Genomic DNA, 14257 nt, shown 5'->3' with positions numbered 1-14257 from the left:
TTTAACTTTTACCCGTGTGAGCAAAATAAATGAAGAGAAGAATTTGGAAAACTCTTTTAAAGGTGTTTATTCTCAACAGCATCTCATCATATTACTGCAACCTGAAGCCAGCAGTGCAGCTCATGGCTGAATTCTGTCATTTGGGATTACGCGTGGCAGAAATACCAAATTTCCTTCCATGCAGTTTAAACTGCACCTTTAAGGAGAATGCTACTGGTACCGTCTCCTGTGACAGGAGGATAATGAAGGAGAGGCCCAGCACATTGACTAAAAAGTAAGCTTGGGAGCCCTCGGCAGCATACTGGACCGTCTCCAGTTTAATTTATGATCATGGGATCACGCCGGGCACTCATATTTATCAGTGGGCTATTTTGGCATTTTATCTCAGATTAGTGGAGTTTGTCCGTCTCTCGTTTCATCATAATATGGATTAATGTCTGCTGGAGGTGTCAGATTGATGGATCTCAGCTGCACTTCCAGTACTGTTGCTCTCTCAGACAGTGTGATACTGTGATATACGCCACTGCATCGCCACAGTTCCTCATGCTCGTTCAGATATGCAGAAGAAAAATGGCAGTTGACCCTCAGCAACTCGGCCGCAGGGAAAATGCAATACATAAATCTTCTAGACATTGCTCAATATTCCGTAGCGCTGCACAAGAAACAGAAACAGGAATTCGCTGCCCCTGATAGTGTTACAGGTTGGAAATGAAGAACTAAATAACTGCATCATTCTGCGTTTTTCGTGCCAGTAGGACACGTTGAGAAAAGGTGCAGAAGAGCCAGGAAAAATATGTTTAATCTCGGCCCACCAGAACAAAACAAAACAAGGGAAAAACATTTATCAGGCCAATAAGCGCTGGTTGACCATACTTATTTGGCTTGCCAAGCAAATATTTAATCCTTATCTGCCAGTGCTAACATGAGTGAGAAATCTCTGATGTGATCCATGAGGAACGGAGCGGCGAGCACATCAGTCATTTGGCTTTGTTCCGTTGGGTTTTCAAGAGAAGGCAGTCAGTCATGTTGACTGTGAATTTGTTCCAGTTGGGCAAACAGTTTGGCCCCAGAGGACAAAACGGGTCTTTGAATCCTTTGGCTCTGTGTGCCAAGCCTGAATTAAGTTCATTTCAGTGACATCTTATTCATCCAAATAGCACATTATCTATCCAAACAAAACACCTCCTTGACAACTGAGATAATTGACAATTTAAGGATGAAACTGCCTCATCTGAGCAATACAAAGTGTTTTTTGTTTTTCAGCCCTGTTGGATTTGACTGTAATTACATTGCATTTTATATTCAGAGTGTCAGAAGCATGAAGATATGAACGTCTGTTGAGTCTTTGCTCTGTGGGTGTTGATAATCGTGCTGACTTGACCCTTTTCTTAAGCTCTACCACCTGTCAGCAGTCAGTTCACACTTCACACCCACCCTGGCAGCGGAGAGAAGTCGGTGCAGGGCGCAACAATCAGGCATGACAGAGCACTCATGCATAGTTCGCATAGACATGGCAACTATTTATGATCCCTGCGGAGAATTATTTGTGCCCCATTTTATGTCCTTAGGACAGGCTGGACAGTTTTTTTGATTCGGCTTCCATCCCCCATCGCACATCTTCTACAGATCCATTCGAGGACTTTCCAAAAGGATCAAACCCTTTGACGATCGCTCTGCAGGCAACGCCTGCGCCATTCAGATTGTGGATTCAGATCAAGGATAATGGTATAAATATCACACAGCCCAGAAAATAAGGAGTGTTTGGAGGCCGGTGTTTCTGGCTTGCCAGCTGTCAGAAGTGTTGATACTTATTTTGTTTTATCCTCCGCTTCAATCAAAGTGCAGCTTGGGCCGTGCTGTTTACACTTTCAGCTTTATTTAATAGGTAATTAAGCTTTTGTGTGGCTGTGAATACAGAGAATGCGAGCAGCTTCTGTACAGCTTTTAATCTGTGTCAAACAAGTTTTTAGATCACATTCTCAAAAGAGTGAAAAAATAGTTTGTCTATTTGCAAAAGGTCACTCATAAATATTGAAAACAATCCTTTTCACTGTCAAATCTGTCTTGACTGGTGAAAATAATTGTGCAGGGTCATTGAGAGCTGAGAAAACGCTGTTGACACTTATTACACTGGATGTCAGGTTAACCCGATTGCGTCTTCATGTAAGCTGCTGATAGATATGAGCCAAAAAGTCCCTCAACGACAAGAGGAACCGCATTCCAGGCTGCAGATTTCAGTCCAGTGCTGGAGTCAGATGAGCTGCAGGGAGACCTCAGCGGATCCAGGAACCCTCCTCCGTTAAGTGCATTAACAGGGTGGCCTGTATGGAAGCGAGACGGTGTTCTGTGACACATGTGTTTGCCTCCACTGTCGGTTTGCTTCCTATTCCTAGAGCGGAGTCTGAAATAGATGTGGTCTCAGCACAACTGTGTTTATTGGAAGGAGTTTGCGCTGGTGTACTTCCCCACGTGTCAGGTTGTTAAGAATAGGAGGGAGAACGCTGCAGAGCCAAGAGACGTGAGACGAGAGAAAAAGAGGAGTGAAGCAGGTTAGGGAAGAGTCACCGAGGCCATTCTTGCAGCTAATTTCCCACCCAGCTTTAGAATTAAAAATATCTTCTTAAAAAATAATAATAATTCAATTGCAGTACATGGAACCAAACATTTAGATTTCAAGGATCATAAAGTCTAAAACTGAGAAAAGCACTTGGCTTTGTGAACCTGTCTTTTATGGATGAAGAGATAAAATACCTCAGATTAAACAAAAAAATAAACTGCAACATATGTGCTCGTGTGATAGCAGTGAAATGTATGGTTTGATTTTAAATCTTGCCCTTTCAGCATCTGGTTTGGCATCTGCATGCTCATTTCGCTGCAGTTACAGAATCTGTGGGCTGAAGCAGCTGCCAACCTACACATGGCAGTGCAGCCTTGACCCAGACTGTATATTCAGCCATGATTACACAGCTAATGAACCCCCGCCCACCCCCTCCTTGGCAGCAGTTTGCGTGGCTATAACTGAGGTCAAATCCCCCCCCTGAACCTTCAGTTGTTGATCCCCCGAGTTTATATCTGTGTCAGTCTTTTGTCTGGTGGGCTGAATGGGTGCATGCCTTCACTCTGCTCTCCGCTCCACTACGTATCTGTGTCAGCGGCGGGGAAGCCCTGCTGAGGAGGTGAAAGGGTGGGCTGCAAAAAAAGAAAAAAAGGCACAAAAAGGTATTTGCAGGGGGAAAGGGGGTGTTGTGAGGGTCACTCCACCTGGTAGCTAAGGAATGAGTCATTAAATAGGCAGGCTCTAATGAAAGATTTGTCTGTCCGCACACTGGCCTCGCTGTCATGTCTCTCTCCTTGTCTTGGATTCTGCAGATTCCTCCCTCACTTTCCTCTCCTGTTTCTCCCTGACAGCAGCAGATAGCATCTTGATGGCTACGTGGTGTACAGTTTATTGACAAGGCCACAATTGTGCACAGAACGACACATTTAACCTCCGAGGTTTAATGGAGCCAAGACCAAGCAGCAGGATGTGACCAAGGTGAAAGTCAAAATTTCATGTGAAGTCTGGCGTTAACAAACACCACAATGCAATACTCCCATTTCCAAATATGGGCAATGTGTGCCGTGGAGCTCCGAAGACCTGGATTTGTGTTTGTTGGAACGTGGTTCTGCTGTGCCTTGGTATGGGATACCTCTGCTCGGATGAAGTGTCACAGTCCAGAAACCTGATCCCCCCTCAGCTCCCAGGAGGCTCTGGGTGCTCTGACCTCTGCCCCGTGTGTCCAGGGGAGTCTGGCTGTGACGTCTGTGAGGGAAATCATATTAGAATAAATTATCATGGTTTACTTGCACGCTTCTAAAAACTCCTGCAAACTGTGTGCAGTTTGACCAGTTTTTTTATTCTTATTCATCAACCTCAGACTGTCTGTGGTCACATGACTGTAACAATGACCTGCCTCACTGTACGACAAGACCGCCAATTATAAACTACTATTATATATATCTGTCATTATGTTCGCTTTAAGATGATTTATATGGTTTCTTTGTATTTTTTTTGTTGTTGTTGTTGATAGGATTGTTGGCCATATAAACTGTTCACTGGAAATCTAAAATCTAATCCACCAGAAGGGTGGATGAAGGGGGTGATTGTTCCCATTCTTCCATTTGTTCAGCATTTTTGCTTTCTTTGATACGATTAAACTGATAGCTAATGCAAATCATATCATAATACATAAAAAAAAGATGAAAATATTGATTCATTTCATGACCCAAACTCATAATCCAGCTACCACATGTCTTCATAAGAACATATGAGTTTCCTCAGTCCAGACATAATAAATAAGAGTCTCACCGGATTGTTGGTGAAAGCTTTTTGGTATTTTCCGTGTTAATGACAGCAAACCTTTGACGTGCAGGTTGCACTGCGCCGTGCTCTCTTCTCATCAGTAGATTAGGCCCACATTTACTAGACGAGCTGCTGATTTTGATTTCGTTCCATGCCTCCGCCGTTTGCCCGCTGAGAGACTTTCACGCCCCGTGGGTCCAGAGCGGCCTTCCTGTGAGGCGCTCTGCCAGTGACACAGGCTCCTCCAGTCTGTGTGGCCCCGACTCGGTCTCCTCTAATCTAAACCATCATCTCCATATGTCTTCTATCAATGCTTCCAAAGCATTTGAATAAACTCCAGGCTACAGGAACAAATTAATTAATGTCGTTATTCCTCTGTGCACTTTGTAAACTGCCTGTGTGAGTGGATGCTTACTCCCTCGTGTGCGGTGTGTGTTCATGCTGGTACCCCCCTCTCCATACACACATGCACACACACACACACACAGGTATTTTCCATGTAGTCATCGGGATCCACTGTTCAGTTGCTCGGAATCCAAACATGTCGAACTCGAGCTCATTTTTACCTGCATTCCCGCTTAATGATTTCCACCCGAGTGCAATAATCTTCTTTTATTGACCCATCATTCACCTCATGTTTCTGTTCACAAAGAAGGGGATGAAAAGAGCAGAAGGAACCCCGGTGCACCGAGTAGCATGTCGCAATCCACTGCACGTGCTGGGAGGTCTTCCACATTAATTACTTGTGTTTTCTCTTCATAGATTTTTGAGCACACGGTTTGCCTTATAGGCTGAGAACGGAGGGGGAAAACCGAGGGAGGAAGCGGTGTTGATGTTGTTGTTCTGTTGTGTTTCGTGACTGCTGAGGGCCATTGTGCGTACTGTAAACTCAACGGGCTCTCATGAAAATACCACGAGATGGAAATGAAAGATGTCTCCCTTTTATACATGGCAGGCAGTGATGTGGCGATTCTGGCGCACACGCCGCCTTCCTCTCGCAGATGGTTACAGTTTGCCTGACCTCAGCCTTCACCTCTCGCAGCGCTTGCGGCCTTTGCTGACCAGGGAAACAGGCTCCTGGCTCGCCGGGACCAGGCTAAATCCAGACATAGGCAGGGCACTGGCATGTGACTGAAGGTCTAGCAGACCACTTCACTGCACTCATCTCTTCTACTTGCAAGGCTGCATTACGCTTCCTGCCACTGAATCATTGCACATTGTAGCTTATTAGTTAGTTGCCTTTACCTTTTGATGCTTTTGTTCCCGCCAAACTAAACATTGCGTTTTAATCCTGAAGGCAAGTCAATAATGAAATGATGAAACCTATTTCAGGCTGACAGCTTGAGTTGCATGACTACACGGACGCTTGTCAAATTCTGTTATTGTATTGCTATTTAACCTGTTTCTATTTGATCTGGCAATCTACCCGTTCTCGTGCTCAGCCAGCCCAGGAACACTGACGCTTCTGTTTCTCCTGGTGTCCATTTTACTTTGTGAAAAAAAAAGACAAAAACAATTATGAAAGAAGTATATTCCCATCTTCTCACTGCTGACAGAATTCAACATGAAAACTTGTTAAAACTCCTAGATTGTTTGGTATTAAAATGCAAATCCTACCAGAAAGCAGAGAAATACATTGAGAGTGTCTCCGGGGAATTCCGCAGTATGACAGACAAGATTCAGCAACTTGCTCGCTCATTGTTTTGTAACACAGCCTTCTCAGTATCAAACTCATTTTAATATTGAAAAGTTGCCAGATTGTAAAAGTTAATTTCTTTTTAGATGTTTTGACACATCCACAACCATAAAACCCAAATAAGTCCAGTCAGAAGAGGGTTAAATTCAGTACGAATGAGGTTATGTTCTGTATGTTTGACCTAACTTCACCTCTTAATGATTTTCTTTGCTCCTATACGCTTTATTAATGTCTCAATATTAACATAAAACCACACTGAGTGTTTAAGAGCTTGTTTTCTAATGAACTGAAAGACCCATTTGTGAGAGAGTGATTGATTAAAGCCTGCAGTTCGAAGTTAATTTCCACCTTTTTTCCCAGTCATTTATAGCTGTTTCCTCTCAGTGCAGTGTGAGACCACAATCTGCATTAAATCTGTTTTTCCAAGCCTCGCCACCTCCCAATCCCTCATGAAAGCTGCTGATTTTATTAAGCATTGTGAGGAAGTTTTATATGCGCATACCGATGCAGTGTTAAGGATCCTCCTCATCAACTACCATCCTGATGCATCCCCTCCAGAAAAAAAAAAAGAAAAGAAAAGAAAAGACAGAAAAAAAAAAAGTTTGGAGTTGAATTTACAGCAGTGTTTGCGGGGTTGTCCTGCCCAGTGGGGTCTTTGTGGGTTTCCTGGCTCTGCGTTGGATGTGGTTTATGTGCTCCGCCTGCTGCGCAATGCATGAGCAGCGGTAGTCATCTTTTTTTCATTTTATAGCACTTTCTGGAAATTCGGGGATGTGAACAGATGCGTGTGAGCATGTTCAAGGTGTTTCGCCGTCGGAGAGAAGGAGAAAAAAAAAAGTCAAGTTAAAAGCTGTACCGGCTGAGAAAAAAGACTCTCCTATCTTGAAAGCTGTCCGGCACTAAGTGGCGGTGACTGGTCTTTGGTTGAGATTGACGTGTGAATATAAATAAAATGTGACCCATGACTCATAGAAAACTGGAATGTGGAACGGGAATGCGATGGCACTGACCCAAACCAGCAAGAAGGTGTTTGAAGCAGCAGAGGACAGATTTGTTTTTAATAGTTGCCTCCCCAGCAGCGGTGTGTGTGTGTGTGTGTGTGTGTGTGTGTGTGTGTGTACCCATGAAGTCCTGGCCTGTCTGAATGCATCAGCCCATCTGAGCAATTCATTTTTTTTTTCTTTTCATAACCCGCCTGCTGCTGTGAGTAGTCAAGAACATTCCTGGTGATTATGGAAGTTCCACTGTTACTGCTCTGATTATTATAATTACAAATCTATTACATTCCTGTAGGTGTTTGAGTTGGGAATACCTGACGGTGTATCACGTTTACGAAAAGAACCGATTGGTTCTCCGTGACAAAATCTAAACAAAGTTCAATCTTCCCACAGAAATAAATGCTAGGATCTTTTAAATAAAGCCTGTCCTTAAATGCACTCATACGTAGTTTCTTAATTCAATGGCAGAAGCACTTTGTGGTGAGAAGATCTGTGAGGAAGATTAATACGAAACATGATCTGAAGGCTCGGCGGTGCAAACAGCAGCTGACATTAAAACGATGCACTGGATTAATCCTGGACTCAGGCCGTGCAGAATTCCTGCGCTGCTGCAGTTTGTTTGTGTTGTTATTGTAGCTGTATAGCTGAAGTCTGAACTGAAAGGTGTATCTCATGTGCCCAGAATGTTTTACAGTACCCAAACTGTGCGCTATCCATCATATACCCCTTTGTTCTTTCAGGACTCGGTTTACTTTGGCCCGAAAACAAATCCATGGCAAATGTAGGGAGCTATTGAGTTTGAAGTTTCAGGTGGTTTCAGGGTTTCATGTGAACGTGATTTGAGTTTTGGGCTCGCAAACATTTCCTGTGAATAAATGAGGTCCCAGGTTTTTTCGTAAATAGGGAAATGCAGAGGGCCCATACTCCTGAGTGCATATCTGTGCCAAACGGTATGGAACTAATCTCCTCTGAGTTATTTCTCATTAGAGATGGGCCTCTGGGAGGCACATCGGTGGACGGGCTGCAGACAGGGACAGGCAAGGAACCGTGTGTCCCTGCAGATGGGCTTCATTTAGTGCTGGGCAGGAAAAACCTTCAGACAGTTTTATTGCGGTCCAAACTGCAGGGCTAAGGAGAGGAGCATAAGTCTTTTGTTCAAACTGTGCATGGAGAAACTCTGCACTGCTATAGGTGATCCTTCAGGAGAACACGCTGCAGGGATTTATTCCAATCCAGGTTACTGAGGCTTCTCCGCTGTGCTGTAATCTGGATTAGACCCATCAGTGGCTGTGATGAGACTAATTCATCTGTTGACTGATTCACACTCGGTGTCCGTGCGGAAACGCAGCTAAGTCTTTCCGAAGGCAATAAAGAGAATCGCAAATCAAGCTGGCTTTGTGCGGCTGAGGTGTGATGAGCGGCCCAGAGTTACCTCCCACTGTCTGTCCACACCACTGATCAGAGTCAGTGAAAATAAACCGTGAGACGAGCAGAGCGGCGGTCAGGCCAGTGGACGTGTCCCCGTTTTGACCCGCTGCCAGAGTAACAATGCCCCGCTACCTTCTCACGTGAGGTGGAAACACTTACAAGCTAATGGAAGTTTAATAGTTATCAGATACTGTTTTATAAGTTGCAAGATGTCTGGAACAAATATGTAATAAAAATGCATAACTAACATGATGTTCAGCTTGAGAATGAAAAAAAAAGAAAAAGAATGATGTTGGCTTGTCAGCGGTGATTTGTTCGGGCTGCAGTTCCACGACTGGGGGGCCCAATCCGTAAAGGGCAAGTCACACTTCCTTCCTGTTATTTATCAAGACATAAATTACCAGCGTTACACAGCTTCCCCTCTGTAATACCTCTGGACTTGTAGAGATTTATTCATTGTGGATGTCCTTCCCAGCAGTCATCTGGCCCGCCGGGCGTCACAGCCATGTACGGCACTGAATGCGCCAAACATCCGAGGCTCTGCTCCCCTCGTACCGAATACCTTCACCGTCATAAGTTACAACCGAGACATCCTCTAAAGATAAGACATTTAGCCCTAACTGGATGGGAAGGTGTACGATATCAGTTCTTGCAACGTCCTCCGAGCCTCTTTAACCACATATGGCCGAGACCCAGCCGCGGCGGTCTGCGTTACAGCGGCGTCTCCAGTGTCTTGTCTGTCTGTGGAGGAGTGGATTACACCAATATGACGTGTGTGGGGTTACTGTTGACAACCTCTTCCTGTAATGACATGTCCTGGAAGCTGGCAGCAGGTTTTAAACCAGGGATACCACTTAGAGCCAAATTAAACCTCTACTAAACATTATTGATTTGACGTACTATTTATACGTATTTATATGTATTTACTTCCTTTGTATTTCACTTGTTGGCATGTTTTTTTTTAATCTTTTCCACCCATGGATTAAGTACGAAGCTGTCACATCTGCTGTCATGTGGGCCTCCATCTGTGTGTGAAGTTTTATGCAGTGTGTGACTGAAAAGGCAGCGGAGGCCGTGATCTCTCTCTCTCACTCGCTCACTCAGTCTGGTCCAGTGTTTTGAAGTCGCCTGTTTGCCCACAGAGCTGGCAGGCAACACACACCCTGTCTTGATCTGCCTTTGTCTCTTTCTCTCTCTCTCTTTCTCACTTCATTAGCTGAAGGCTAACCAACTAAAACAAATAGCAAGTAGAAGCCTGCTGCCCTGCCGCTTTGTTGCCCAATTTTATAAACTCGACTTGTTTCTGACACAAGTAATTCAACAAACATGCAAGCTTTTGTGTGTGTGTCTGTGTTGCCTTTTCCTTGAGTAATCGAAACCTGTGTTGCGGATATGTATTGATTGTTATTGTGGGGACAGGAATCTGTTTGCACACGCCTCACAATGAAAATCATTAGAGTTTTAGGTGGCGACATGTTTGGATGATAGACTGTGGTTCGGGTTAGCTTAAGGTTGGGGTAGTGGTTAGGTTTAGGCAAGTAGTAGTTAAGGCTGAGGTTAGAGTTAGTCTGAAGGAAATGAATAGAAGGCAGTGAAAATCCCCCTGTGTGTGTGTATGTGTGTGTGTGTGTGTGTGTGTTAGAGGGCTGTATTCGAAGCAATATATGCGTTGTTGCCGGTCCGGTCTTTCTGCGAGATGTGTGTGACAGTGGGAGAAACAGAGAAATGAGCTGCCTCATCAGTTGTGCTGTACTCGTTCCAATCTGCCGTCAGATCTTTGCTGACTCAAACATACAATCATGCCCTCGAGCGGGAAAGAAATCTGTGAAACACGGGCGAGAGTGCAATTACACACCGCGTGGAAGCAGCAAATAAAAGTGGAAAACGCAGCGAGTGGATCCTGTGCCGCACTGCACTGATCTGCATCGGGCCGAAGTGAACTGGAGGCTGCAGCATCTGCGGCAGCAGCGAGTTCTGCTGAGTCAGAGAGAGTTCACACAGCCGTGACTGGGCAGCCGGCTCCGCGCTCAGTGCTGCCACTCCCTGGCTGTCTCTGCAGGCTGCACGCAGGATGAGGGATTGTCAGGAAATGTATGCGTGTATGTGTCATTCGTCACGTGTCTCTTTTACTGCTCTTCACAGTTTCCAGAGCTGATTAATGAGTGATTTGTTCCTCGGATTTTGTGGAGTCTACTGGCCTGAGTTTCTGCCATGACTTTGTGTTGTGGTGAAGCACAGATTAGGCTTTGTTAGCAGGAAACATCCTCTGTTCGAACTAACTGTCCACAGATGTTGCGTGATTTTGCTCCTACTGGGTTTTTTTTTTTTTTTTTCCTCTTCTTGTAATCTAGTTTTTATATTTGGCTACTTGTAATAATTGTCCAAGACACAGTAATGCATGTGAAAAACAAAAACCCATTGGCCAGTTTTTTCTTTCTTTCTCTCTTTGGGAGGCGGAAGGTCTGAAACTCTGTAACATCGAACGCCACATGTGTCGACTGTCAGTTGATTTTTCCACTCTTTGTTTTTTTTTTTTCTCCAGAAAAACTCTACAACTCAACGGGACGTGAGCTACGCAGAGCACTCTTCTCCCTCAAGCAGATTTTTCAGGTAATTATTCATGAAGTTGAGCTCCTTTTAACAACCCTTTATTAAAACTGCATCTCCTAAGATTTGGACGCTTTAGAGAGCGTTTCATGCACATGATGTCCCGTCTCATAATGCATTCAACATCATTTGTGTTTTTATTAATGCTACCATGCATATGCATGCAACACAACTCAAAAGCCTGTATAGGATATGCTCACATTCATCAGTCCACACATGCACACCGGTTCTTGGACGCAGCAGTGTTTTGCCTGGGCCAGAGCTCTGCAGTGAGAGTCTGCCTTCGTGGCAGCTGCGCGGCGTTCAGGTCTGGTCATACTTCATGCTCTGGGCCGGGCTGGCGGGCAGTCGGCCTCCGAGGGGGAGGGTGAACTGAAGAGAGCAGCAGACACTAATGCAGGCCCAAATTCATTACAGTACTCCTATATTTACACAAATGGCTCTGTGAGTTGTAATTCTGTTAACATTCATTGTTTTGTTATAAATTGCATTTGGTCTGATATCAAGGTCACTACTCTACATTCCTGTGCGTGCATGTATGTGCCAAAGCCGTTGCTTTCTGTTTCTTTAGCAGACTCCTGTATATTTAGACTCTTGCCAAATGACTGGAGTATCCATCATAGATCTATGGTAAAGATGTTCTGGAAGCACTTAAACTTCCTCCTGGGAGAGCAGAAGCCCTGACCACCCCGCAGTGTTTATTGCTGCCTTCCTCTAACTCCCGGCTCGACAGGACAGTGCATCAGACAACGTTAAAACCTGCGGAAAGCCTCGTGCGTGGCCTTAAATTAAAAGAGTCATCGACAGGTGTGAGAGATGCAGGTGGTTTTGTCATCAAGAAGCCGAGAAGGAACGGCGGCGGTGCCTCTCAGCCTCGTAGTTCACATGAACGTCTCCTTCGACCACCTTTCCTTGATGGATAGAAATAACTGTCACAAAGATTACACAATTGAATGCAAATGGAGAGGATGTCTCTACAGATCCCACTGCACAGTAAAACAAGCAGCAACGCAACACTAAGTGTTTTTGACAGTTGCAACACAAGGTTGAACAAGTAAGTGGATCAGAGTTAAAACCAGTGAAATCCATTAGGAGAGCAGTGTGAAGTAGGTGTGAAAGATACGTCGGCCGTCACATCGAAATCGGCCAATTTGAGTCATTTTTCAAAAATTCAGTCTCTGTCTGATAAACAAAAATGAGCCAAAATGAAAAATTAGTGTGTGTGTGTTCTTAAGTCGTAAAATGATATACAGAAGACAATGGATGAGACATGAATATAATCAGAAAATAGTTCAATTTTCATAACCCACTGTTGTAAATTGTACAAAAGACATATTCAAAATTTCAAATTCAAATTTACTGCTTACTTCTATTTTTCAGGATCCATAAAAGCTGATTATTGGAGATTTTGTTTTTATTTGAAGATGTATGGATATCGCTGAATGTTTGTTATCAGCCATGCCAGAAATATCAATATTGGTTATCGCCATCGTTCAGTTACATGTTTTCAGGACAAGTCTTTCAAAAGAGAAAACTCTCCACTCCGTGACGAATTATGTTTAGAAATCTGAACATTTTTCATCAATTTGAAACCATTAAATGTTTCTGATTATCTGTCCATCCATCACAATATCACAAACTTTTTCCACTGGAACACATTTTACTACCCGTATAATGAAAACTTTTAGAAAGAAGATTTAAAACGACCCTCTGTCTGAAAAACCTGAATACTTCCCAGACCCAGAGGAGGAGATGCTGCATGATGATAAACTTTATCGAGTCATTGTTCCCATGAAACAATGACTGACACCTGACGGGCTGCGTGTGTTCAGATAGAAAGAAACTGGGTTTGAAAAATTATGTTTTGCAACACACACACACACACACACACACACACACACACACACACACACACACACACACACACACTCACACACTCAACAAATTGTGCAGTAAATCAATGAAACTGAATCAGCCAGATGCCGCCTGCCTATGATAAAGTGTTTTATTGTTTGTTACACATTATGCTGTATTCATGATCGATTCTGACTTTTCCCAGGATGACAAGGACCTGGTGCACGAGTTTGTCGTGGCCGAAGGACTGACGTGTTTGATAAAAGTCGGCGCCGAAGCCGACCAGAACTACCAGAACTACATCCTCAGGGGTGAGCAGACTGTACAGCGGCACGGCTGCGCTCCACTAAATCACCAGCATTCTTTCCTCATTCCTTAATTTACAACGCGGGGATGTTATTAATCAATCCTGCAACACTTTTCTTTCCATAAACCGCTCCGCCGCCACATGTGTTCATATAAACTATGGGAATTGATGATTCCGCTCGATGACCTTCTCACTCTCGCACGCTTAACACATATAAACAAAAGTGAAATGTGTGCCACAGGTAATGTTGGAAGTTAGACCGAGTGAAGCAGCAGCTAAATTTATCTGTCCCATGCCGGCGGGGTGAGGGGTCGTATGTGCCGGGGTCGAGGTGGGGTGGTGGGGGGTGGGCACAGACGGCATGTCCGGGGACACGGGGGGGGAACGCCGCTCTCGCTCGGAGGTCACTACCGTTTAACCGTCTGCTGTGAGGAGGCAGGTCACACATGCTTCAGCCTCTAATAAAAACCCTGACAGGATATTACAGATCATAAAATGAATTTCCCCTCGCCTACTTTTTTGCTCTAGTTTTTATTTTTCTTCACTGTACGTGCGTCGCCTCGCTTCTTCATCGGAATTTGTTGCAGGCTCGGTATATAAGTGCTTTATTAGGTAATTTTTTACGTGTAGGACACACCATGACTCAAACTCATGTGCTTGAGTCTGACTTTTATGGTTGAAAGAAAAGATTTAATGGTGACCTAATATGCTTGTTTTAAGATTTATTTATTTATTAATGCTGGGACGAAGATGGGTGAGTCTTTCAAATCCCCCCACTTCTTTCTTTTTTTCCCCGTCTATTCACTTCCAGCCCTGAAACAACTTGTTCTTACCATACTGTGTCTTTAAGGGTCTTGCTCATGAGGTTTTGTGTGACTGTTCAGGTTTCCTGACGTTAACGTTGCTTCATTTGTACTGTGTGTTCAGTGTTTTCTCTGTAGTTAGCTCATCCCTGATGAGAGTTGGGGTGTGTTGAGGGTTGAGGGTTTCCTTCGGGAGCCCACCTGCCAGCCGTGGGATTCAAA

General features: G+C 44.3%; 1 protein-coding gene across 4 annotated transcripts in view; it reads left to right on the top strand.

Moving 5' to 3' along the window:
- Positions 1-14257, top strand: part of fhod3b (formin homology 2 domain containing 3b) — an 89958-nt gene that overhangs the window by 44320 nt on the left and 31381 nt on the right. For all 4 annotated transcript variants that reach the window (XR_003932472.1, XM_030103806.1, XM_030103805.1 and 1 more), the window contains exons 4-5: positions 11007-11074; positions 13131-13236. Coding sequence is in view for 3 of the 4 variants with exons in the window: in XM_030103806.1 (XP_029959666.1) it covers positions 11007-11074; positions 13131-13236 (174 nt within the window). In the remaining variant the exon portion in view is untranslated. The remainder of the gene's footprint in view (positions 1-11006; positions 11075-13130; positions 13237-14257) is intronic.

This window comes from Salarias fasciatus, chromosome 11 (assembly GCF_902148845.1).
Source record: "Salarias fasciatus chromosome 11, fSalaFa1.1, whole genome shotgun sequence".
NCBI lineage: Eukaryota > Metazoa > Chordata > Actinopteri > Blenniiformes > Blenniidae > Salarias > Salarias fasciatus.
This window is presented reverse-complemented; position numbering and strand designations above follow the sequence as displayed.